Below are 27,572 nucleotides of genomic sequence, written 5' to 3' on the forward strand. Positions count from 1 at the left end.
CCCAGCCAGGCCTTCCAGCTCACTACTGCCACCACTGGTGGTTCAGTATACTGTCTAATAAAAGAACTAGTGTGTGTCTGTCTCCATACTCTGAGCCTGACCAGTGGTTCCTCTCGGTATCTTCCCCCCCCCGGGGTTGTGGTTACCTGCCACCGGTCCAAGGATCCACCCACAACTCTCCTAAATAACACCAGATTGCTAACTTCCTAGCAGTACACCAACACCACGACTGTAACACTGACACCACCAATGATGCCATGGTTTGCTGTGCTAAGCATAGTGACTATGCCTTAGGATGTGAGTCCCAAGTCAAAGACAGAGGTGGTGCCCTGAACAGCTCACACAGGTCTGGATATAAAAAATGCCTCGATGTCCTGAGAATCTTCCACACCATGAAGGACAATGGGACCTGAACTGATGAAGTTATGTCCTGCCTTGTCATTAAGAAGGAGCCTGTTCTGGCAGAACCTTATGTCAACAGTGCCAATCATCTCTTCAGTTCTGAGTGGGATAGCCCAGAATAGCGCCCCCCCCCCCCCCCCAATGTTACTTGGGTGCTCTTTGTGCCTCATTTGGCACCACATGCTTCTGCATCACACTCAACTCCTAACCTGAGGTGAATGTGGAGGAACCCTCCTGTGCTTATGAGGGCTCTTGACTACTCACTTACTGGTGCTTTGCAGCTGTGGTACTGCTGTGCCCTGGGGGACATCCAACCACAAATGTAGCAGTGGAGACAAAGTCTTGGCTCAAGCAATGATAGCTTATGGAGTATATATCCATGATGGATCTCTGGTGCCCACAGATGCAGGTCTTAAACCCACTTACTGAAGGTTTCTTGGCCTTGAGCTTCTCCATGCTGTTCAACATCTTTTAATTATTTTTTTTAAGGACTTAAATGTTCTGTTTGAGGGGCTGCTCAGACAGTGGCAGAAAAATTAGAAACAATGAGGCAAAAAGGAAAGTAGGTCCCAAAAAGCAGAGTTGCTTACTTATTTATTTAAAAGGTCTTTTATACCGATATTAGTCGAAACATCATATTGGTTTACATCGAACTGTAGGAAGGAAAATACAAAAAACAGGGGAGTGGGGAGTGGGGAGAGGGTACAACAACCAAAAGGAGAGCAAGGAAAGCGCAGGAACAAATCAACAGGCGAACTTGAGAACCTTGAGGACTAAAGCAGAGTCAAATTAAAACGTTATAACATTACAATTCACGGGGGTTGATTAAGGTTTTTGGGGGAAGGCTTGTTTGAAAAGCCAAGTCTTGGGATCTGAATTTTATAGTGCATGGTTCTAGCCTGAGGTTGGTAGGAAGAGCGTTCCAATGCATGGGGCCAGCAATGGAGAGTGCCCGATCCCTCATGGATGTGAGGTGTGCCTTCTTTAAAGAGGGCACATGGAGGGACCCTTTGTTTGAGGTCCTCGTGGGCCGATTCGGGCATGTGAGGAGGAAAGGGTAGACGAGCCAGTTGGAATTGTGTGAATATATGGCTTTATGGATAATGGTCAGGGTCTTGTAGAGGATACGAGAAGGGATAGGGAGCCAGTGCAGGTCCTTAAGGATCGGGGAGATATGGTCGTATTTACGTGCGTTGGAGAGGGTTCTGGCTACTGCGTTCTGCAGCATTTGGAGGGGTTTTATGGAGGAGTAAGGTAAGCCAAGAAAGAGGGCATTACAGTAATCCATCTTGGACTCGAGTGTGGCCTGGACAACAGTGCGGAAATCACTGGCATGAAGTAGAGGTTTCAGATTTTTTAAGACATTTAGTTTGTAGAATCCCTCTTTGAGAATAGCATTGATGTGTTTTTTGAGGTTCAGTTGTGGTCAGTCTGAACCCCAAGGTTCCTTGCACAGTGCTGCGCATGAAGAATCTTGTAGGCGGGGTTCTCCGAGGACAGAGGGATATCAGTTTTAGGGAGCGCTAGGAGAGCGGTCCCATTTCCAAGGGGATTGTGTGCCCTTGGGCCACGGCTCGACCCCAGAGAACTCCAAGGTGGCACCGAGGCAGGCGAGACATGTCCGATCCTGGGCTGAGACCAGGAAGCCAGACCCCCGCCGACCTGCACAGCCGAAGTGAGGCCAACCACGCAAGGTTGGTCTCTGAGTGGTCCTCCGACCACTCCAAGCCTTTTCGGACCTGCCGTTGGGAACGGCAAAGGCGGCAGGCCGGACAGGAGGCAAGGGCAGACGAAGACTCTGGAACAGGGAGACTCAGACGAGGAACTTGGAACTTGGAACGTGGAGACACAGACGAGGAACTTGGAAGGACTCTGAGCACTAGGGAGACTCAGACAAAGATTCAGGATCAAGTACTAGATTGAGGCTGCGACGCAACTAGCCCTACACAGCCCACCCACGGGACTGGTCACGGACCATGCTTGAACGTGAAACATCCAGGAGCAGAAGTGGACTTGAGACTGGAACATGTCGAAGATTCAGTAGAGGCCTGCACTGGTGCGTGCCCTACACAGCCGCCCATGGCTGGTCACGGACCACACTGGAGCGGAGCAGGTTTTGGCAGAGTCTTGGTCATGGACGGAAGCAGACACAAGTGAATCCGAGGGCCGGAACAAACCTCAGGGAACAGGACCAAGAAGGGACTTGGCTACAGGGAAGGATGACCCTCTAAAGGCTTGTGTTGCAGACGAGAAGAAGGCCTTGTACCACATAGCGCCCTACACAGCCCTCCATGGGCTGGTCACAGACCATGAAGGTGGCACGCCAGGAAAGGAAGATGAGGAACCAGGGGTTCAGGACATCAAGACTGGATGACGGAACATCCGGAACATCAGGATTTGATAACGGAACAACAAGACTGGAACACAGACAACAGGACTTCATCACGGAGACCAGGAACAGAACAATGAGGGATCCCACGAAGAACAAGGAATGCCAGCAGGAGTGAAGACGAGAAGTCCTAGGGAGGACTAACCCCTTGCGAAGGCAAGGACAGACTGACTGCAGAGCCCTTTTATAGGAGTCCAGGTGGGGCCAGAATTGCTGGCCCTTTAAATCTTCAGAAGAGGCGCGGCCCTGCCCCTTAGGGGAAGTGGGCAGGACCATGGACAGCGGCCATGCTACCGCTGTGTCGCTGGAGAGCAGGAGCTGGGCTGTGGAGCAGGCCCCGAAGCTGGAAGCGGTTCTCTACCATTGAAGAAATACCGAGGGCGGCTCTAGCCGCCAGGCAAGACTGGGGACTGTGGCCTCTGGGCTGCGAAGATGTAGAGGGCATCAGCTCCAGCCGCATGAGGGGCAGGTCAGCGGCCTCCGGGCCACATGAGATGCAATAGCGCGGCTCCAGCCTCGTGAGGAACGCGTCGGTGGCCCCATGCCTCGGAGGTAAGTGCCTGCTCGCGGCTGGAACCGCAAGCAGGAGTGTAACAGTCAGTTCTCACAAATGGGTGACTTCATCCAATGGAGCCCAGCATGGAGCTTTGATTTCAAAGATTGTAGAGCTTTCAGCATGTTTTACTGAGCATGTACAGCTGTCATCGTCTCCTTGCCTCCCAGGCAGAGCCCCTCAGTCCATGACAAAGCTAAAACATGGAGAAACCAACTCTCAGGGGAGGTATGAGGGAATTGTGAGGACTGACATCCTGTTAGAGGTAAGCAACTCTGATTTCTCTGAGGACAAGCAGGATGGCATTCCTGAAGCATGGGTGATTACCAAGCTATAGGCTGCTGAAAAACAAGAAAAAGGAGGAAAATCCCATAGTGCTAAAGGCACCACTTGAGAGGTTACAGAAGAAACCACTATTGTCCACTTTCCTCTGATGATTGTGGGGTTTTTTTTTGTTTTTTTTTGAGGCAGATGAACCCATAATGGGCTCTGGAGGGAAAGGCATTGAGTTCTACACCTCAAAGAGATCCGCAGAACAGATGGAATGACAAAAACCCTGTTGAATGGCAATAGTCCTCTTCTGAAGGCAGGGGATGATGTGAACAGATGGCAAGAAACCCACTTCACCACACAAAACCTCCACAGTCAGAGCTCATGAACTCTGAGCCCTGACATGCCCCACTAGTCCTAGGTCCTCTTGGAAGGGCATAAATCACTAGCCAAGAGAAAGCAGAGTTGCTTATCTGTAATAGGTTTCTCCGAGGACAGCAGGATGTTAGTTCTCAAATGTGTGACATCATCAGATGGAGCCCTGATGCAGAAACTTATGTCAAAGTTTCTAGAACTTTGATTAGGCACACTGAGCATATCCAGCATTCCCTATACTGTGCATCCTCATGGGGCCCCTCTCCATCTCATAACATAGAATTATAATTAAAACAAAAAATAGGAGAAACCTAACTTCAGGGAGTGTTGGGTGGGTTTTGTGAGGACTAATATTCTGCTGTCCTCGGAGAACATCTGCTACAGGTAAGCAACTCTGCTTTCTCCAAGGACAAAAAAGAGGACCAAGAGACACCCAACCAGGTGCCAATGGGCACAACAACAAAAGCAGTGCTGTTGGTAACAGAGGGGACGCAGACTGAACCCAAACAATGGGCCCTAGGCAGGGAGAATTGCGCTCTGCACTTTAAACAGATTCTGAAGGGTTCCTGGCATCCTCTTCCATTAACAACTGAAATGGGATGGCTTCTGCCTTCACCCTCATAAATCCCACAAAAGTTACGTCCTCAAGTGGAGACTTCTTTCACTCCTCTGGAGGAGAAAGGTCTGATAAGAGATGCTCAGAGCCCTCCTCGGAGGACTCTGAAGCATCAACCCACCAGGGGTCATAGGAGTCCTCATCCTCACTGTATGCTACATGGGATAGGACCCTAGATGCTAGGCCTTTGTCCAGAGTTGCGGGCACAGGTAAAACTGGACGGGGGATTGCAGGCCTTGGTGTCTTTGCCAGCCCAGGTAGAGTTTCCTCGGAGGAGGAACCATCAACCTACCACCATATCGATAGAGGTAGGCATTGGTTCCCCGCTGTGCATTGATGCTGTCCCGGGAACCAATGTCAGTTGGGTTGGTAAGGCACCAATGAGCAAACTGAGCTTCTTCAGGAGCAGTATGAGGATGGGCAGCATCGGGTCTGGTGCTATCGGTGCCACAGAACTGAAGCCCTCCAGCACCTGACCCACCGCCTGCTGGACTCTGAGTTCAAGCTCCTCCTCACATGCTGCTGATGCCAACACCGTATGGGAGGTAGATAAGATCGTCAGATCTTCTTCGGACACATGGGGTGGAGCGGTGACTGGCATCAGGACCAATGGAGACCATCATGGAACCTCTGCACTGATGGAAGACTGGCAATCCTCATCATGGTGTCACTTTAGGGGCATCACAGCATGAGCTGGTGCATCCCCGTGCCTGGCACCATGCATCAACGGGGACTGATGCTGATGATTCTTTGGCTTCCTTCGATGCTCAGCCCGGTCCTTCCCCGGCGCTGAGGCCAGTGGCGAGAAATCACTAACAAGATACACATGGAAAAAAGTACAGGAACCATTCACAATTTACAATTCATTTAATGACATAAAAACACATACCCACGTTCGATGACATTGTGAGAAAACCCTAAAAGGAAGTTGGAAAAGTTTCCAAAGGCAATTTCTTAATGAAAAGCCACAAGCTCACTCAACTGCTAGGCGAAAGCTCCATGGGAAAAAACAGACAGAAGAGGGACCCCACATGGAATAGGGCATGCTGGGCATTCTCAGTATGCACGGTAAAAGTTCCAGAAAATTTTGATATAAGTTTTCTGTGCTGGGCTCCATCCGATGTTGTCACACATGTGTGAGGACTAACATCCTGCTTGTCCTAAGAGAAAAAGAGCTCTTGGAGCAAGGCCATACAGTTTTCTTTGGTGTCAGAAACACAGCTGAATAGACAATTTGAGGCTAGAAAGCCCTTCAGAAAGAAAACTAGGGATCACCAGCATCTGAAGGGCAGTAACAGATTGCTCACACACCTGTTGTTTAGCCATGAGGAGCAATGGGCATACAATCTAAGTACTGGCTTTGAAGAAGTGAAAAAAGGCATCAGGATCTGTGTAGACCCCACCTGACAAATGGCCACAACAAAAGGCCTGATGTTCCAGGTCAGATGGAGTACAAACAAGAATGGCAAGCATTGAAAGAACTACTTTCAGTGGGAGCATGACCTCGAGCACAGTGGCTAGCTTTGAATGGAGCTCACCCACTTTAAGCACGCCTCCTATGACAAGCATATCTTCCCATCCAGCAGGATAAGTGAAAGTGAAAACACATTGTTGGCCAATCGACCATGAAAAGCCAAAAGACATTTTACCTGATTTAGGTCAAAAACAGGAAAAGGATCATGTACCTTTCCTAGAAGCCATACGTTAAGACGATAGCTTCTCCCTGTATATTCTGACTAGAAGTCAGAAACAGCAAATGGCTGAACGGACAAAGAAACAGCCTCTAAGCTGTAGTGTTGCGTGTCCTTGTTACGCCCGTCGGCCACGGGAGCTGTGACCGACCGTGCTCACCTCTCCGGTCGGCTCCTCTCGTCCGCTGCGGACCTCTGGGGACGTCCGCGGCGCACCACGCTGCCTCTTTGGGCCTGCAGGCCTTGCCTCGCAGCAGGAACGCCGCCGACTTCAGGCTCCGCCCCCTGTGGCCTGTTAGCACGCACGCCACATCAGGGAGAATTAAAGAGCCCAGAGCAGGAAACTCTGGACCAGTCTATACTGCGGGAAGACAGAGTTCAGGACAATTTCCCGCATGCTGTGAGGTATCTCAAATGTGCGAGAGTGCAAAGCAGTGAAATGAGTGCTCTTCCCCAATCGGCTCCTGGATCAAGCAGGATATAGAGACTGGTCGAGAAAGAAAGCAGCCATTCAGAAGCAAAGCTACCTGAGAAGGGAGAGGGAAAACTCCTTCCCCTAAACAGAAAACAAGGCGCTGAGAGAGAACCAACTAAGGTTGACTTCTGGAGCCAATAGCTATGTCACCTATATCCTGAGATGGATGAAGATCTCAACTGTAACCGAGTTGATAGCATATATGCTTTCACTACATGAAAATGTCTGTCAACAATTTGTTTTCTGCTTCAGTAATACCAGATTGGATAAGATGGAATAAGATCAAAGATCTTAAAACTAAGAAGTAAAAGGGATTAGATACAGCAATTGTCAAATGAAAGGGTGTCAAACTCCACTCCTCAAGGATACAAAAATTCTAGTTTTCAAGATAAACAAAATATGTAAATAAACCAAAAAATAACAACACTTTATACATACTGAAGTTAATTTTCAAAGGCATTTCCGCAATTAAAATAGTGTTTTACCATGGAATAGCCTTTTACTAAATTGCCCGCCTATCATGCAAGTAAACTTATGTGCACACATCCTGTATACGAATAAATTTACCCAGACTGAGCAGAGATATTCTCAGGGTCTGGAGGTTATTTCATTTATGTACATAAATTTGCATTTTCAAAACTACATGGGTAAATTTTACTGGAGAAAATCTGTGCATAAATTAGCAAATTAGCTGGTAAAATTGTGTGTGTGTGTAGATTTGGTGAGATAACTTTTCAAAGTGAACTTATACATGTATCTTCACTTTGAAAAACTGGTGTAGCTTATGTGCAATTTTGATTTCCCATTTAGGCAGGCTGCTACAGAATTACCCCTAAATCTCATAAATATTCAATGTGGATATCTTGTATACCTTCCACCATGGAACAAGTAAACTGAACTGTACAGCAAAGATTTTATACATATATATGTGTAAAATGGTACCATTTGAGATCTTCTGCTACAGATTCTTCTATATTTTCATGCACTGTTATGTTGTGAAGTACCAGAGAAGATTCAGAACGAGGTAAATTGACTTCTAATGCATCTGACAGCAAGTCATTCCTGCTCAGATTAGGTAATGAATTACTTTTCTACAAGTGAAACACAATATTGACAATGATTAGAGTAATACATTCATCAGTCAAATTAATCTTAGATATTCTTTGTTATACATTCTTTTATAATAAATTCTTGATAATAACAAAGCAAGTGTCATATTTAATAAGAGCTCAATATTCAGACATAGCTGGCTAAGTTAAGCCTAGAGGCACTAAGCTGCAATGTTTTATCGCAGGAAGGGGTCCCACATCACAGGGGACTCACTTCTATGTCAAAGAAACATAGAAGTGACGGCAGAAGAAGACCAAATGGTCCATCCAGTCTGCCCAGCAAGCATTCACTTTTTTTTTTCCCCATATTTATCTTTTTCTCTTGTCCCTTGTAAGTGACTTTTTGTTCTTTTTCCCTTCCACCCCGCCATCCCTTCCACCCCCGCCATCGATGTAGTTAGCAGTGCTGGAGCTGCATCTAAGTGAGGTATCAGTGCTGGAGCTGCATCTAAGTGAAATATCTAGCTAATTGTTTAGGGGTAGTAACCACCATCATAGCAAGCTACTCCCATGCATGTTTATCCAGCCTGTGCAACTCAGTCCTTGTTGGTTGTTGTCAGAATATAAATCATCTTTTCATCATTCCCCCTGCCATTGAAGCAGAGATCTTTTCATCATTCCCCTGTTGTTGAAGCAGAGAACTATGCTGGATATGCTTGAAAGTGAAGTATCAGGCTAATTTGGTTTGGGGTAGTAATCGCCGTATCAAGCAAGCTTCTCCCCTGCTTTTTTGTGGTTGCAAATCCTTTTTTTTTCCATTTCCTCTTGTCGTTGAAGCATAGAGCAATGTTGGAGTCGCATTAACCGTGTGTATGTTTATTTAATTAGGATATTAATCTCCAGGTAGTAGCCGTCATTCCCGCAAGCCACCCCCATGCCGCTGGGATAGTGGGGCCTTTCCCCTCAGAAAGCATCATGACTGTATGGCGTGTTCTTTTGTCTCATGGGCAAACTTCGCAGGACAAAAAAACTCAGCATGAGGCCCTTTAACGCAATGGCGGCCCCAACCTCGCGGGATCACCATCACCTGAAAAGGCCGCTGGTCCGAAAAAAAAAAGTCACATTAAATGGGGAGGTATAGCAGGGGGTCTGTGCCCCGACATCCTGAAAATATAAAAATATTTAACAGGTAGGTGCACAGCAAAGGTCATCCCACTCCCTCCCCCCTAAAGACCATCATGGTCTTGATATCCATCAAAATAGATTTTGAATATCTACCTTTAAGGGTTTTCTCCCATTGTGCCTCTATAGGAAAAATTCTTAGTAAATAGGACCCCAAGTTTGCTTACTTGTAAACAGGGTTCTCCATAGACTGCAAGATGACTTGGCTATGACATATAAGTGATATCATCTGACAATGCCCTTGTTTCCTTGTTACAGGCCTTGTGGTCTATGGGCCTTCATGCTCCTTACCTAGCATTGTGGCCTATGGGCCTTATTGCTCATAATATTTTGCTCTATGACCTATTCAGGCCTTACCCTGCTTTGCGACCTATCTAGGCCTTTCCCTGCTCTTTCTCTCTGGCTACTCTAGACCTATCCTTGCCTTGTGATCTCTGGGCCTCTCTTTGTAGCTCAGGGCCTTCGGGCCCATAGCCTACTAGCCCTTTAGCTTTGTTGCCTTCAGGCTTATATGTTCGCTGTTCTGTGTTATCCTTGTCTGCCTTGTATATGTCCTGCCCTAGTCTGCCTTGTTTGGTCTTCTCTTTGTCTGGTCTTGTCATGTCCTGCCAGTCCTGTCTGATTCAGTATCTTCTCCAGTCTTGTCTGTTCCCATGTCCTGTCCAGCTCTCTGTCTGTTCCAGTATCCTGTCCAGTCTTGTCTGTACCTGTGTCCTGTCTTTGCCTTGCCTCAGTCAATATCTTTATCTAGTTCCAGATCCTGCCCAGTACGTTGACTCGCTTGCATTCTGGGTCCAAGCTTTGATTCAGTCTATTCAGCCTGCCAAGCCTTGCTTCAGACTATTCAGCCTGTCCAGTCTTGTTCCTGTTTAAACAGCCTTGCTTCTATCTGCATATTCTTACTATGTACTGTCGCCGCACTGGAGTCCTACTGGCCCCCAGAACCCAAAGGCTCAACCTGTGGGGGAGAGACTGGCTAGGTGGAGGATTGGCCCTAGTACTGCCTTGCACCCTGCCTTGCCATCCTGTACCACTCCTGGGGCGATACACCCTCAGTTCAGAGATTCTGACAGGTCTGTGTTGCGCATATGTGACAGAGGAGCAGTATTTCGGCTAGTGTGTAGCTTCTCTGGAGGGATTTGGAGCAGTCGGCTTATTTAACCTGTAGTGTTCTAGAGTCTGCTGTAATATTTGTATTGCTGCCTTTTTGCAGATGAGGTTGCTGCAGTTTGAATCCTGACAGTTAACTGTTATAATATGGTATGGCAAGGTTCTAGGAGTTTTTTAAAATTATATTTTGAAAAGGTTTGTGTTACTTGACAAAATGTTTGGCAGTGGAGGCAGTTTGTTTTGCTGTAATTGAGGTGAGTGTAATAAGGAAGACAAATTACCTTAAGTATTGCCAGTCTTTTTGGTTCGTAAGAATCACATGATACTGAAGGCAGATATTGACTACAAAAACATTTATTCACAATCACAGATTATCCAAGTAGTAAGTATTTGCATACATAACACTAATGCTGAACTACTAACAATATCTAGTCAGGATAATACACCGAGATAAAAAAGGTAACAGATATATTTACACACGGCCCCTATAGCAATCTGCTGGGAGAGTTCCCTCCTTTTCCCCCTGGCTGCGGAATGTCCTCTGAGGGAACACAGTATTGGGAAACTACTTTTCCAGTTCGTACCCCGGATCAATCCAGACAAGTGGGTTTATACATCCCTACCAGCAGATGGAGGCAGAGAACAAAACTTTGAGGCACTCCTACTTAACCAAGAGTGCCACCTGCAGTCCCCTCAGTATTTCTTTGTCTCCAGCAGATGGCAGAGGTGAAAACCTGCAATTTGGAGTTTTCAAAAAATTTAAAGAAAAAGGAATAGGGAGAAGGTTTCAGCTCCCCAAGGTGTTAGATTTCTTCGTGGGCCATCCCTTGGGTAGAGCAGGGCAAACAGGGAATTGGTGATACCTGGGGTAGCTAGGCTCTTGTCCTCAGGGAGGATGATAGCCCGTGATTTTGGTTCCCTCATCCCTCTGGGTGTTGCGGCCCCGGGACGTGCCCTGGGTCCCCCACCTACCTCGAGGACGGTCCGGGCTGCCGCGGATCCGATTCGACCTGTTCGGTCCTCTGTCGTGGTTCTCCTTCCTCGAGGGAGATGCCGGCATTTCGCCATGGCTGGCCCTGCCCCTTAGGCATGCGAGCGCGCAGGGGCTGGAGATTTAAAGGGGCCAGCGCGGAAAACCTCAGGACTGCCCCTGGATGACGTCAGACATTCTTGCTTATTTAAGCCCTGCTTCCTGGTTCTTTCCTTGCCTTGCAACGAGGTTCCTCAGCTTGTCTGGGTGCTAGTTGCCACTGTATCCTTGGATTGCGTCTGTCTTCAACCCAGCTTGCTCCCTGACTCTTCTCCTGCTTCTGCCCCTTGGTTTTGGTATCGACGTCTGACTTCCGGCTTCTGACCTGGCTCCATCCATGACTCCGTCTCCTGCCTCATCCCTGGCGTTGATGTGTACCTCTGACTCCAGGCTTCTGACCCGGCCTTGCTCCAGGACTCCGACTTTGGCTTCTTCCTTACCTCAGGCATCCGGTACTTGCTGGCCCAGAGGATTCTCCTAAGTCCCAGCGGCTCGGGCTCTCATGGGCTTCTCCCGGGGGAGCTGCGGGCTTCCGAGGGTGAAGACTCTTCTTCTACCTGGGTCCAGCCATCGTCTACCTCTTCAGCCGCTGCCTGGGTTCTTGGTCGCATAGGATCCCACCTAAGTCCAAGAGGTCTGGGTCCCTACGGGCTCCTCCTGGGGGGACCTCGGACTTCTGGTGGTGAAGCCTTTCCGAGTCTCTTCAGTGCCGCCTCCCAGCTGGGACACTTGCTGTGGGCCTCAGCAGCATACCATCTATTGTCTCAGCTGGCCCAAGGGTCCACAACCATAGCAGTTTGCAAGGCCATGGACCCAGCGGACCTTGCCAGCCTGAAAGCCATTCCGGGTATAGCCCAGAGGCTGCAACAGCAGCAGACCTGCCTTGACGTCCTGACAGCGACTGTACAGGGGTTAGCCGACCGTGTGGGCGGAGCCACGGCTGCCAGCTCCATGGTACCTGGAACTGGGGCCACTTCCGCAGCTACAGCACCCATCCAGATGCCTGTACCTTTGCGGTATTCAGGGGATACGAAGTTGTGCCGAGGATTCCTTGAACCAGTGCTATATTCGCTTCAACCTGCTTCCACTTCAGTTTCCGACTGACCGGGTCAAGACAAGGTTCATTGGCCTCCAACTTTTGGGAGCGCCAGGATCCTCGACTGGACAATCTGGTGCACTTCGTCTCTGCCTTTAGGCGGGTCTTCGAAGAGGCCTCCCGCAAACTTACTGCTGCCTCAGAGTTACTCCAGCTACGTCAGGGTAACCGGCCTCTGGCAGAACATGCCGTGGATTTTCAGACTCTCGCCACCGAACTAAACTGGGGAAGTGACAGCCTGCATGGCATCTTCCTGGAAAGTCTCTCCCCAAAGCTGCAGGATGAATTGGCGGCCCGAAACCTCCCTGATGACCTAGATGCCCTTATTGATCTTGCAGGAAGGTGTGGACCGCCGCATCCAGCGTCAGTTTCGAGAAAGGAGGCCGGCTCATAAGCCTGGGACCTCTGGATCTACTCCTTCCCGCAGCGGGAGTTCTCTGCCTGTTTCTTCAGGGGCCCAAGACATCGAACACATGCAGGTGGGTCGGGGACCCATCTCCCAAGAAGAAAGAAGGAGACGCCAGTCGCTGGGCTTATGCCTGTACTGCGGTGGCAAGGGCCATTTCCTTGCCCGTTGTAGTGAACGTCCGGGAAACGCTGAGACCTAGGGACAGTCGGGGAGCTAACCCTAGGTCACACCGCTTCCGACTCCCCATGCTTTGTGCTGGTGACCTTACTCCTCCCGGAGGGAGAGTTCGAGACGCAAGCTCTGATCAACTCTGGAGCAGGGGGTAACTTCATACTTCAGGATCTGGTTCAGCAACTCCAGGTGGGAGTTCAACCCCAAAGACCCCCTCTCCACGTGTCCTCTATTCAGGGGAGAATCCTTCCTGGCGCGATCACTACCCGCACCGAGCCTCTCGTTCTACGCATGGGCATTCTGCATCAGGAGATCTCCTTCTTCAACCTAGAGAAGTCCATGCATCCAGTCATCCTGGGCCTACCTTGGCTTTGGAAGCACTCACCCGTAATCGCTTGGGATTCCCTTCAGGTGGCATCCTGGGGACCAGCGTGCTTTGATTCCTGCCTAGCCATGGCGACTTGGCCACCGATTCCTCACCTAACATCGACCCTGGGTCTGCCACCTCACTACCAGGACTACCTTGACGTGTTTTCCAAGGAGAAGGCAGAGATCCTCCCGCAGCACCATCCCTTTGATTGCGCGATTAACCTGCTCCCGGGTACCACGCCGCCACGAGGACGGGTTTACCCGTCGTCCCTTCCGGAAATGCAAGCCATGTCGGTATACATTCAGGAGAACCTGGACCGAGGGTTCATTCGACCATCCAAGTACCCGGCTGGAGTGGGCTTCTTCTTCATAGCGAAGAAAGACGGGTCCCTCCGTCCCTGCATAGATTACCGTGACTTGAACAGCATTACCTGACGGGATCGGTATCCTTTGCCTTTGATCCCGGAACTTCTGGACCGGCTACAAGGGGCCAAGGTATTCACCAAGCTAGACCTCCGTGGGGCGTATAACCTGGTATGGATTCGTCCCGGCGACGAATGGAAAACCGCGTTTAACACAAGAGATGGCCACTATGAGTACTTAGTCATGCCCTTCAGCCTCTGCAATGCCCTGCCGGTTTTTCAAAACCTCATGAATGAGGTCCTCAGAGACATGCTCCACCCTTCGGTCAGCGTTTACCTTGATGATGTGCTCATTTACTCCAAAGATTTGGAGACACACCACCAGGATGTCCGACGAGTCCTACAGAAGCTGTGGGACCACCAACTTTATGCCAAGTATGAAAAATGCATTTTCGAGCAGGATTCGTTACCCTTCCTAGGGTATATTGTATCCTCCACAGGCTTTCTTATGGACCCTGAGAAGGTCGCTGCGATCAGGGACTGGCCACAACCACAGGGGTGAAGGCGCTCCAATGATTCCTGGGATTTGCTAACTTTTACCAGCAGTTTATCCCCCACTATTCCCAGAAGGTAGCCTCGCTGACGGCCCTTACCAAGAAGGGCGCTGACGCTAAGCGCTGGCCACAGACTGCCGTATGAGCCTTCCATGATACCTGTCTCCGGCACCCAGACCCCCAACTCCCGTTTATCGTGGAGGTCGACACCTCCGATGTAGCTGATGGGGCCGTTTTAAGCCAGATGTCCAAAGGAGGGAAACTCTTGCCATGTTCCTATTACTCCCGCAAGTTCTCTCCCGCCGAGAAGAATTTCGGCATGGGGATAAAGAACTATTGGCCATTAAACTCGCCTTTGAAGAATGGCGCCATTGGCTGGAGGAGGCCCAACACTCGATAACTGTCTACACAGATCATAAAAACCTGGAATTATCTGTGTCGCGTCCAGCGCCTTAATCCATGGCAGGTGCGATGGTCGCTTTTCTTCAGCCGTTTTAACTTCACCCTCCGTTACCCACCCACCTCCAAGAATGTTCGAGCGGATGCTCTCTCTCGTATGACGGAGACAGAAGATCTTACCCCCTTGCCTCAGTACATTCTGGATCCAGCCAAGGTCCTCCTGGCGGCTTCCGAAGTGGCTCCCGCAGGGAAGACCGTGGTGCCATCTCGTTCCCGTCGGGAAGTGTTAGCCTGGGCCCACGACTCCTTGACCATGGGACATCCAGGAATAGCCAGGACCCTAGACCTGTTGGAACTTTATTGGTGGCCTCAGCTGAAGAGAGACGTTCGCCTCTACATCCAGTCATGTCCCACCTGTGCTCGGCAGAAACCCCTGCACGGATGTCCCTGGGGTCTCCTTCAGCCGCTACCGATTCCTACCGAGCCCTGGACCCACCTGTCCACCAACTTTATTGTTGACATACCAGCCTCAGATGGGAAGACCGTGATCTGGGTCACGGTCGATCGTTTTTCAAATATGGCCCATTTCGTGCCCCTCGTCAAGCTGCCGTTAGCATCAGAGTTGGCCACTCTCTTTACTCAACATGTCTTCCGTCTCCACGGACTCCCGTTGCACATAACCTCTGATCGTGGTCCGCAGTTTACTGCTAAGTATTGGAAGGCCCTTTGCAGGAAGTTCGGCATACAGCTTGACTTAACCACAGCCTTCCATCCTCAGGCCAACAGGCAAGCCGAGCGCACCAATAGGATGTTGAAGACCTTCCTCCGGTCATTCGTGGGGGCCCTCCAGGATGATTGGGTTTCCTTGCTACCATGGGCGGAATTCTCCTATAACCGCCATAAGCACTCTGCGACTGGCCAGTCTCCGTTCCAGTTGGTCTACGGGAAGGTCCCAAGGCCTCCTCTGCCTCTGCCTTTGACGGTACTGTCTCCGGCGGTTCAAGTGACGGCATGACACCTGCGCAATCTATGGCAAACTACCCAGGAGAAACTCCGCCTGGTGGCAGCAAAGGCAAAAAAACATACGGACAAGTCTCGGCAGCCTGCCCCAGTCTTCCTTCCAGGGCAAAAGGTATGTTTAAGTACCAAAAACATCCTCTTATGGACTCCCTCTATGCGCCTGGCCCCCAGGTACATTGGTCCATTCGCGATAGTCGAGCGAGTAGGGGCAGTCTCCTACCAGTTGTGTCTGCCTTCCACCTTACGGATCCACAACGTGTTCCACGTTTCCCTACTCAAGCCTGTGATTCTCTCAATGTTTCATACCAAGCCTCCCGAGCCTGCTGCCGCTACGGCAGACCCTGATGTCATCTACACCGTAAAAGATGCCTGGATGTTCGATTCCACCACCGCCGGTGGGAATACCTCCTTTCATGGGAGGGGTATGGTCCTGAAGAGAATTCCTGGGAGCCGTCCTCTAATATCCTGGATAAAAACCTCCTCCACCAATTCCAACTGGACCACCCAGGGAAACCTGGGCCTCCAGGGAGGGGATGTAGGAGGGGGGTACTGTTGCGGCCCCAGCCGTGCCCCGGGTCCCCCACCTACCTCGAGGCCGGTCCAGGCCTCCGCGGATCCGATTCGGCCTGTTCGGGCCTCTGCCGCGGCTCTCCCTCCTTGAGGGAGACGCCGGTGTTTCGTCACGGCTGGCCCCACCCCCTAGGCGCGCGCAGGGGCTGGAGATTTAAAGGGGCCAGCGCGGGAAACCTCAGGACTGCCCCTGGATGATGTCAGACGCTCTGGCTTATTTAAGCCCTGCTTCCTGGTTCTTTCCTTGCCTTGCAATGAGGTTCCTCAGCTTGTCTGGGTGCTAGTTGCCGCTGTATCCTTGGATTGCGTCTGTCTTCGACCCGGCTTGCTCCCTGACTCTTCTCCTGCTTCCGCCCCTTGGTTTTGGTATCGACTGACTTCCGGCTTCTGACCTGGCTCCATTCCACAACTTTGCCTCCAGCTTCTGTCCCTGGATTGGTATCGATTTCTGACCTCTGGCTTCCGACCCGGCTCCGTCCACGACTCCGTCTCCTGCCTCATCCCTGGCGTTGATGTGTACCTCTGACTCCAGGCTTCTGACCCGGCCTTGCTCCAGGACTCCGACTTTGGCTTCTTCCTCACCTCAGGCATCCGGTATTTGCTGGCCCAGAGGATTCTCCTAAGTGCCAGCGGCTCGGGCTCTCACGGGCTCCTCCCGGGGGAGCCGTGGGCTTCCGAGGATGAAGACTCTTTTTCTACCTGGGTCCAGCCATCGTCCACCTCTTCAGCCGCTGCCTGGGTTCTTGGTTACATAGGATCCCACCTAAGTCCAAGAGGTCCGGGTCCCTATGGGCTCCTCCTGGGGAGACCTCGGATTTCCGGTGGTGAAGCCTTTCCGAGTCTCTTCAGTGCTGCCTCCCGGCTGGGACACTCGCTGTGGGCCTCCGCAGCATACCATCTATTGTCTCAGCTGGCCCAAGGGTCCGCAATCGTAACACTGGGCCCCTGATGCCTGCCTGGGCTCAGCCTTCTTTGCCGGAAGCAGGGACGTATTTTATTTTTCTTTCCCTTCTGTGTGTCCCTTTAATTAACTTGTAAAAAAAACCAAAATAAAACAAAAGGGGCAGAGCAGCTTTACACTGTGTTCCAGCAGTTGGTTTCAGTTTTTGCTGCTGGGAGGCAGCTCTAGATAAGTGGGCTGAATCGCTGTATGTGTCGGGGACGGGTGCTTGTTCAGCACCTGAACAGCACCGCTTGCAGGCAGAGTTATTTTTTGGCCCGTTTTTTTGCCGGCATGGCGTCTCCTGCGCTGCAAGGGAAAGTTTGTCACGGCTACGGCTCAAGGTGCTCTCGCCTCAATTCGGCCGCGTTTTGCAGTGAATGCGTCTCTGGAAGGGCTGGGTACTCCACGAGTGTCCCAGGGGATAGCAGGAGCCTGAGTTCAATGGGGTAGGTTTTGGAGGCCCCAGGGGGGTCTGAGGATCCGGCGGCCATTTTATGCTCAAGTGCTGGGAGCCAGGCTGCTGTTTCAGGGCCTCAGGACTCCCCTCCCATGTTTTTTCTTGCAGAACAAGACCCTGCTGGTGGGCACAGGGGGATGCAGATCCAGATTCTTCTTCTTTGGATCCAGAAACTTTTTCACCAGATTTTGTCCTTTTGATGAGGGAGCTGGGATCAAGAGGCTTTAGCCTAGGAAATCCTGGGAGCGAAAAAGCCTAAGCAGGCAGAGTCTGGAGGTTTCCTGAGGCTTTTAGATCTCAAGAGGTGCGTGGTGGAGGAAGACACACTGACAAGACGGATGAGCCGGATCAGGTACAGGGAAGTCCGATGGATATGGACAGGGACCCTAATGGTACGTTGTTAGTACGTTGTTGGATCCAATACAGGATCTGGGTCAAGATCCTATCAGTGCTGTAGGCAGTGATTCTCAACCTTTTTCCCATCGTGACACACCTAACAAACCTCGCTCACATGTGACACACTGCTCATTACAATTCACGTCAGAAATAAAAAATAAAGGTCCAGTATTACTTTTATTGTTAAGAACAACACAAGGAAAAGATACGTATTCTGTCTGAACAGAAATTGCATAAATAGTAAACATCCCACACCAAAACAGCAGCAGTTTCCAGCACTTAAACAGTAACCACCTTACCTAAGAAAAGGCAACACTGAAAATATTACACCAGGCCTTAAGACACCAATACATCTCCTATTAGGAAAACGGACCAAGTCAGGCTGCTATAGAGCCCTACACAGAAACTACACACCAGCAGAAAACCTCGCCTAAATCACATGTGCTGACCCTCAACTAACAAAGAATAAAGAGACCAAAATGCATAACTAGAAGCATGCAGACAAAAACTGAATTGGAAACCGCAACAAGCCAGAGTCTCTGTATGCAGTGTAACAAAGGAAAAAAAGAAACATCACCCATCCTTATAAAACAAATCAAGAAATATAAAATCAGTAGCAGTAAAATCATACTAACAAAAAGAACAGATTATTTCAAAACAGCTGATTAATGGAATATCCAATAATTAAAAACTCATAAAAAATTTCTAGATACCAATAAAATATTTCAAATAGCAGACACAAAGACCCAGTAATGAAAAATAATAAGGATACAAAAAATGTTTTGCTCTGCATAACTGGGAATGTTTGATATCCAGGTGCCCTGAGATTATTTTGAATTAGCAGGAGGAGGGATGGTTTGCTTTCAACTTTCTCCTCTCTCTCTCTCTCACACTGGCTCTCAGTCGCTCACATATACACATGCTTTTTCTCTTTCACTTATATAGGCTCTTAATTACACATTTACACACAGGCTGTCTATCTTTTCATGCTTACACATACAGGTTTTCAATCACACACATACATGCTGTCTTTTTCTCACACACAGAGTCTCATTCACATGCTTACAAACATGCTCTCTCTCATTTACACACAGGCTCTCAATCACATACTCCCTCACCTTTACCAGCTCTCAATCATACACAGACACACATGCTCGCTCTCTTTCTCTCATTTACACACAGGCTCTCAATCACATACTCAGATGCTTCCTCACCTAAACCAGCTCTCAGTCACACACATACTCTCTTTCACATATACAGGCTCTCAATCATTCACATACAAGCTATCTCACTCACACACATACACGCTTGCTCATTCACTCACTCTCCCCCCACTCCCCTCTCCAAAACTAGCGGCAGCAGCAGCCTCCTCCCTTTTCAGCCCTCGCCGAGAAAGGAGTCCCATCGACCACGGGGGTTGACATTATTCCTTATTTTACTCCGAGCTGCACTGCTCATCCTTTAGGCCGCATCTCTCTTCTTTTCTTCGGGCCAATGCTGCCCGTAGTAGCATGGTCTCCTCTTCCTGCGCATGCACCCACTGCTCACCACTTCCTCTTCCGGGCCGCAAGGGGGAGGGAGGGCGGGAAGGAGAGAGCATGCCGGTGCCGCTGACTCCAGTTGTCCTGCCGTGTTCCGCCCGGGCTATTAACATTTTAAGCCCGGGCGGAGGACCTATTTTGCTTGGGTAGGAGGAGCAGCTGGGTCAGCGGGGGACCGGGAAGTATGGCGACACACCTGCGTATTCTTGGTGATATACTGGTGTGTCACGACACACTAATTGAGAACCGCTGCTGTAGGGGATCCTATGCAGGATCCGGACAGGATTCTGGCTGCGGACGGGGACAATACTTGGGTGATCTGTTTGTTCCACAGGGAGAAGTTGGGCCTGTTGATCCCCCAGGTTCCGAAAGAGCTGAGGATTAAGGTCATTCAGGAGGAGTCAGATAATGAGGGAGTGAACCGAGTCCTGGAGGGATTGTGGGGACCCCCTAAGGTTTTCCTGTTACCTAAGATGGTGAAGAATTTGGTGGATCGGGAGTGAGAATCTCCCGAAGCGGGCTTGAAGGTAGCCAGAGCTATGGCCAAATTATATCCCATGCCGGAGCAGACCCTGGAGTCGTGGAAGATTCCCAAGGTGGATGCGGCAGTATCCGCAATTACCAAAAAGACTACCATTCCGGTGGCAGGTGCAGTGTCCTTGAAGGATATTCAGGATCAGAAACTGAAAATCCTCCTTAAAAAGCTGTTTGAAGTTTTGGCTCTGAGCTTGCGGGTGGCAGTTTGCGGGAGTCTGATGTAGAGAACCTGTCTGTGCTGGGTTCAGAAAGAGCATGATAAGAGGTCGGGAACGACCATGGAGATGATTCAAGCGGCCCGCTTGGAAGTGGGAGCAGCCTATGTGGCAGATGCCCTGTTTGACATGATTCGAACTTTCACCAGAAGCATGGTCTCGGTGGTAGCTGCAAGGAGACTCCTGTGGTTACAAAATTGGTCGGCAGATGAGTGGTCTAAGGCCCAGCTGTCTAACTTGTCTTTTAAGGGGAGCTGCTGTCTGGAGAGGATCTGGAGCAACTCATGAAGCAATTGTGGGAGTCGAAGGGTAACAAATTGCTGAGGACAAGAAAAACCCTCAAGAAGTTTTTTCCTCCCCGTTCTCGATTTCGAGAGGCAAGGAGGTTTCGCGCTGGCAGGAGTCCAGCGCTGGCTGCCCCAAAGCAGAGTTCTGGCTGGCAGCAGTCCTTTTGAGCCCAATGCAGGCCCCTGAGGGAAAGTAGTTCATAAGATGGGGGCGGAAACAAGATCAGGCAATGAAGGCATGCTGGTTCACTTCTCTCCAGAGGCTATTGGAGGGAGGCTGGCCCTCTTTTACATGGAGTGGACCAAGCTCACGTCAGTGGGTCCTGCAGGTGGTGAGAGAAGGCTATGCTTTAGAATTTTCTTAGCCGCTCAGGGATGCCTTTGTAATTTCCCGCTGTGTCTCCTGGAGCAAGCGGGAGGCGGTACGGGAGATGTTGCAATGTCTGCAGCTGTTGCACGCCATTGTTCCATGCCTCCCCTGGAGAGGGGACAGGGTTGTTACTCATAAGAACATAAGATATGACATACTGGGTCAGACCAAGGATCCATTCAGCCCAGTATCCTGTTTCCAACAGTGGCCAATCCAAGTCACAAGTACCTGACAATTACCTAAGCATTAGATAGATCACAAGCTATGATTGCTTATTAATTACTGTCATAGCAGTTTATGGATTTCATCCTCTAGGAATTTAACCAAACCTTTTTTAAACCCAGTTGTAACCTTCGTGGACCCTTGGACCGATCGGAACCGAAGAGTAGGGCGCTGTGAGAATTCGCAGCGGCGGTTCCGAGCAGCAGGCGGCTGAAGCTGGCTTGTGGAAGACTGAAGCAGGACGCACGAAGGGCCCTATGCAACCAAGGGCTTGTGGAAGGAATGAAGAGACGAGATGACTGGCCTGGTGGTAGCAGGTCTTCACCCTGGAAGCCGGTACTCTCCCGAGAGGAGCTCGTAAGAGTCCGGCCGCTGGGTCTTAGGCGATTCACCCTGGAAGCCGGTGTCCCCCCAGGAGGAGCCCGTAGGGACCCGGCCGCTGGGACTTAGGAGGGTCCTTGGAGAGAGGGTCGTCACTCACCAGGCCAGGGTCGAATGCCAGAGGATCACCAAAGCCGGTCCGGGTCAAGAGCCAGAGAATCACCAAAGCCGGTCCGGGTCAAGAGCCAAGGAAGCGAACGATGAGGCAGGAACATAGCAACTGGACACAGGGAAACTCTGGGAACCTCGTTGCAAGGCCCCGAAGAGAAGGACTGCAGGGCTTATGTAGCCCTACCGCGTCTGACGTCACCCAAGGGAGGAAGCCGGGTTTCCCGCGCATGGCCCTTTAAATCGGGGCCCACGACGCGCGCGCGTGCCTAGGGGGCGGAGCCAGCTGCGGCGAGACGCTGACTGCTCCGCCGGCGCGGGAGCATGGCGGCAGAAGCGGGGGCAGGCCCGGCTGCGGCGGGCGAGCGCCGGGGAGACGGCGGCAAGGATCCCAGGAGGTGCGAGGAGGACCCGGAGGGCCCGAAAGCCCGAAGCGGTAGGCGGCGCGGCCGGAGCCGACCCGGGAGCGTAACAGTACCCCCCCTCCTACGCCCCCTCCCGGGGGGCCGTGGTCTGTCCGGGTGCTGGAGATGGAACTGCCGAAGAAGGTCCTTATCTAGGATGTGGGAAGAAGGCTCCCATGAATTCTCCTCCAGACCATATCCCTCCCAGGAGAGTAGGTATTCCCAGCGGTGGCGCCGGCACCGGACATCCAAAACTTCTTTTATGGTGTAGGTGACCTCTGGATCAGAGGACACATCGGAGGGCTCTGGCGGGGAAGCCCGGAATCGAGAAAGTACCAGCGGCTTGAGGAGGGACACGTGGAAGACGTCATGGATCTTGAGAGTAGAAGGCAGACGCAATCTATAGGATACAGCCCCTATGCGTTCGGCCACCGGAAAGGGTGCAATGTAACGAGGCGCCAAACGCATGGATGGAGTCCGCAGTTGAATGTGCTTGGTGCTTAGCCACACCCTTGTCCCGGGTAAGAAGACCGGGGCGGGCTGTCGAGATCGGTCTGCATATGCCTTGAAGCGGGCTGCCGTTCGGTGAAGCTGCTCCTGAGTGGAGAGCCACAGGCGATGGAGCTGGCTGGCCGTCAATTGCGCCGCTGGGGAGGTGACCTGCACGGGTAAAGGCAGCGGGGGTCTACGAACCCTCCCATAAACTAGTTGAAAGGGGGACTGTAGCGTGGCAGAGTGCTTGTGGCGGTTGTAAGAAAATTCCGCCCAGGGAATGAGAGAGACCCAGTTGTCTTGACGTTCACGTACAAAGGTTCGGAGGAAGGTCTTCAGAGAGCGGTTGGTCCGTTCCACCTGTCCGTTACCCTGCGGGTGAAAGGCCGTGGTGAAGTCCAATTGTATCCCAAATTTCTTGCATAATGCCCTCCAGTACTTGGCAGTGAATTGAGGGCCTCGGTCGGAAGCGATATGCGAAGGCAGTCCATGTAATCTGAAAATATGTTGGACAAATAGATCAGCCAGCTCAGGGGCCATGGGTAGCTTAGGAAGAGGAACGAAATGAGCCATCTTTGAAAACCGGTCGACGGTGACCCAAATCACGGTTTTTCCCTCAGAGGGAGGCAGCTCCACCACAAAGTCTGTGGAAAGGTGGGACCACGGTTCCGTGGGAATAGGGAGCGGATGGAGCAGGCCCCACGGACGGCCTGGTGGGGGTTTTTGCTGTGCGCATGTGGGACAGGACTGAACGTAGTGCCGGACATCCTCCTTCACTCGGGGCCACCAATAGAACTCAGTGAGTAACTCCAGGGTTCGAGAAATCCCCGGATGGCCAGCTGTCAGGGAGTCGTGTGCCCATGCCAGAACCTTCCTCCGTGAACGAACTGGAACCACCGTCTTCCCTTCGGGTCCTAGGTCCGTGGCTGCCAGTAAAACTTTAGCTGGATCCAAGATGTACTGAGGGGTCTCCATCGCATCGTCCACCTCTGTGGTGCGGGAGAGAGCATCCGCCCGAACATTCTTGGCTGCGGGTCGGTAGTGAAGCGAGAAGTCGAACCGACTAAAAAAGAGGGACCAACGGGCCTGCCGGAGATTGAGCCTCTGAGCGTGAGACAAGTACTGCAGGTTTTTATGGTCGGTATACACTATAATCGGATGTTGGGCTCCCTCCAACCACTGACGCCACTCCTCGAACGCTAATTTTATGGCCAACAGCTCTTTGTCGCCAATCCCGTAGTTCTTCTCAGCAGGTGAAAACTTGCGGGAAAAATATGAGCAAGGCCAAGTCTTGCCGGTCTGGGAGATTTGGAGCAGCGCGGCCCCGACCGCGACATCAGAAGCATCCACCTCTACTATAAACTGACGTAGAGGGTCAGGATGCCGGAGACAGGTATCCTGTAGGAAGGCCTCCTTGAGATCCCGGAAGGCCTGCGTAGCAGCGGGAGACCAGTTTCGTGCATCCGCGCCCTTCCGTGTGAGGGCCGTCAGGGGGGCTACCAGGCTGGAGTAGTGCGGGATAAATTGGCGGTAGAAGTTAGCGAATCCTAAGAACCGCTGAAGCGCTTTCACTCCCGATGGTTGCGGCCAACCCTTGATGGCGCTCACCTTGTCCGGGTCCATGCGGAAGCCTGTAGAGGAGATGATATATCCTAGGAAGGGCAGAGATTCCTGTTCGAACTGGCACTTTTCTAGTTTAGCGTACAGACGGTTCTCCCTCAGTTTCTGTAGAACTTGCCGCACGTGCTGCCGATGTGTCTCGAGATCCTGGGAATATATCAAGACATCATCCATGTATACGATGACGAAGGTGTATAGAAAGTCACGGAGAACCTCGTTCATCAGATTCTGGAATACAGCTGGGGCGTTACAGAGACCAAACGGCATGACCAGATACTCGTAATGGCCGTCCCTGGTGTTAAACGCGGTCTTCCACTCGTCCCCTGGGCGTATGCGAACAAGATTATAAGCCCCTCTGAGGTCCAATTTGGTGAACACACGAGCCCCTTGGAGGCGGTCCAGCAGTTCCGGGATCAGAGGCAACGGGTAACGATCCCGGCGAGTGATTTGATTCAAGCCCTGATAATCAATACAGGGACGAAGCGATCCGTCTTTCTTCCCCACGAAGAAGAACCCGGTCCCGGCCGGGGACTTAGAGGGTCTAATGAAACCCCGGTCCAAGTTTTCCTTAATATACGCTGACATAGCTTGGGTTTCGGGCAGAGACAGGGGGTAGACTCTCCCTCGGGGCGGTGTGGTCCCTGGCAGCAAGTTGATTGCGCAATCAAAGGGTCGGTGCTCCGGGAGTAATTCTGCCTTTTCCTTAGAGAAGACGTCCTGAAAGGCATGGTACTGTGGAGGTACCGTTAACGGGGTTGTGCAGAGCGAGATAGGTTGCAGCGGGCGCGTGGGAAGGCAATGACGGTGGCAAGCAGAGCTCCAGGAGGTAATCTGAAGGGACCTCCAATCAATCACCGGAGAGTGTTCCCTAAGCCAGGGTAAGCCCAGGATGACTGGGTGGATAGATTTTTCAAGAATAAGAAACGAGATTTCCTCCTGGTGGAGGGCTCCAACCTGAAGCTTCAGAGGACTGGTGCGAGTGGCTATTATACCAGGAAGTGGGTTCCCTTGAATGGAAGAAACCCGCACAGGCGGTTCTTGCGGGTGAACCTCGAGCTGCAGCTGTTGTACCAGCTCCTGGAGGACGAAATTCCCCCCGGACCCAGAGTCGAGTAAGGCTAGGGTATCAAAGCCTCCACCTGGAAGACAAAGTCGTACCGGGACGGTACATGGGGAGCTGGGTGAAATGTTGCCTAGAGTCAACTCCCCGCTGAGCTCTAGGTTCGGGCGTTTCCCGAACGCTCGGTACAGCGGGCCAGAAAATGCCCCTTGCCCCTGCAGTAAAGACATAGTCCTTGAGTACGGCGGCGTCTCCGTTCCTCGGAAGATAGAGGGCCACGGCCCAACTGCATGGGTTCCTCTGTTGATGGGGTTGTGGCTGTAGGCGGCGAGGGCCGGACTCGAGGCGGAGTGATCCTGCGGGTAGTTTGTCCCGGAGTAGGCCGTCGCTCTCGGAATCGGCATTGAATTCGTCGGTCTACTCGTCCGGCTAGCTCAATAAGCTCTTGCAGGTCGTCAGGCAGGTCACGAGCTGCAAGTTCGTCTTGGAGACGGGGAGAGAGCCCCTCCAGAAAGATGCCGTGCAAGCTGTCCGATCCCCACGCCAATTCTGCTGCCAACATTTGGAACTCCATGGCGAATTCCTCTAGTGGCCGGTTCCCTTGCCTCAGCTGAAGCAGCTCCGAAGCGGCCGTGGCGAACCGGGAGGGTTCATCAAAGACTCGGCGAAAGGCTTGGACGAACTGCACTAAATTGTTGAGCCGAGAATCCTGGCGTTCCCAGAGGGCCGACGCCCAAGACAACGGTTTCCCATCCAGGAGAGAGATTATATATGTGGTCTTGACCCGATCGGACGGGAACTGTGCTGGCAGGAGGTCGAAGCGGATATAACACTGGTTGAGGAAACCACGGCACGCCTTAGGATCCCCGGCATACCTGGAGGGAGCTGGCATCTGTACGGGGACGGAAGGTCCGGTACTAGGCTGGGAAGTGGATGCCCCAGTCCTGGCAACTGAAGCCCCTCCACACGGTCCGCTAGGCGTTGGACTGTGGACATCAGGGTGTCCAGGCACATCTGTTGCTGCTGTAGTTTTTGGGCAATGCCCGGAATAGCCTTTAGGCCGGCGAGGTCCGCCGGGTCCATGGCCTTGCAATCTGTAACCTTCGTGGACCCTTGGACCGATCGGAACCGAAGAGTAGGGCGCTGTGAGAATTCGCAGCGGCGGTTCCGAGCGGCAGGCGGCTGAAGCTGGCTTGTGGAAGACTGAAGCAGGACGCACGAAGGGCCCTATGCGACCAAGGGCTTGTGGAAGGAATGAAGAGACGAGATGACTGGCCTGGTGGTAGCAGGTCTTCACCCTGGAAGCCGGTACTCTCCCGAGAGGAGCTCGTAAGAGTCCGGCCGCTGGGTCTTAGGCGATTCACCCTGGAAGCCGGTGTCCCCCCAGGAGGAGCTCGTAGGGACCCGGCCGCTGGGACTTAGGAGGGTCCTTGGAGAGAGGGTCGTCGCTCACCAGGCCAGGGTCGAGTGCCAGAGGATCACCAAAGCCGGTCCGGGTCAAGAGCCAGAGAATCACCAAAGCCGGTCCGGGTCAAGAGCCAGAGAATCACCAAAGCCGGTCCGGGTCAAGAGCCAAGGAAGCGAACGATGAGGCAGGAACGTAGCAACTGGACACAGGGGAACTCTGGGAACCTCGTTGCAAGGCCCCGAAGAGAAGGACTGCAGGGCTTATGTAGCCCTACCGCGTCTGACGTCACCCAAGGGAGGAAGCCGGGTTTCCCGCGCATGGCCCTTTAAATCGGGGCCCACGACGCGCGCGCGTGCCTAGGGGGCAAAGCCAGCCGCGGCGAGATGCTGGCTGCTCCGCCGGCGCGGGAGCATGGCGGCAGAAGCGGGGGCAGGCCCGGCCGCGGCGCGCGAGCGCCGGGGAGACGGCGGCAAGGATCCCAGGAGATGCGAGGAGGACCCGGAGGGCCTGAAAGCCCGAAGAGATAGGCGGCGCGGCCGGAGCCGACCCGGGAGCGTAACACCAGTTACACTAACTGTTGTAATCATATCCTCTGGCAATGAATTCCAGAGGTTAACTATGCACTGAGTGAAAAAGAATTTCCTTCAATTGTTTTAAATGAGCTACTTGCTAACTTCATTATCTGAGAGAGTAATTAACCAATTTACATTAACTTGTTCACGTCCTGTCATGATTTTGTAGACTTCTATCATATCCGTGTACTTCGTAGGGCTAAAAAAGGAAGGGACTTTTCGGCCCATTCTCAATCTGCAGAAAGTCAATGCTGTCCTCCGGGTGCCACGCTCTCAGATGGAGATTTTGCGTACGGTGATAGCAGCAGTTCACAAAGGGGAGTTTCTGGTGTTGTTGGACTTTTCATAAGCCTACCTGCATATCCCCATTTGGACCGACCACCAGATGTTTCTGAGGTTCATGGTACTGGGGGAACACTTCCAGTTTTGAGCCCTTCCCTTTGGGTTGGCGCCGGCGCCGCACACTT

The 27,572-nt window shown here is 51.8% G+C and overlaps 1 protein-coding gene across 4 annotated transcripts in view; it reads right to left on the reverse strand.

Moving 5' to 3' along the window:
• Positions 1-27,572, reverse strand: part of CCDC87 (coiled-coil domain containing 87) — a 513,138-nt gene that overhangs the window by 351,413 nt on the left and 134,153 nt on the right. For all 4 annotated transcript variants that reach the window (XM_029599749.1, XM_029599748.1, XM_029599751.1 and 1 more), the window contains one exon: positions 7,714-7,862. In XM_029599749.1, coding sequence (XP_029455609.1) covers positions 7,714-7,862 — 149 coding nt within the window. The remainder of the gene's footprint in view (positions 1-7,713; positions 7,863-27,572) is intronic.

This window comes from Rhinatrema bivittatum, chromosome 4 (assembly GCF_901001135.1).
Source record: "Rhinatrema bivittatum chromosome 4, aRhiBiv1.1, whole genome shotgun sequence".
Classification (NCBI taxonomy): Eukaryota; Metazoa; Chordata; class Amphibia; order Gymnophiona; family Rhinatrematidae; genus Rhinatrema; species Rhinatrema bivittatum.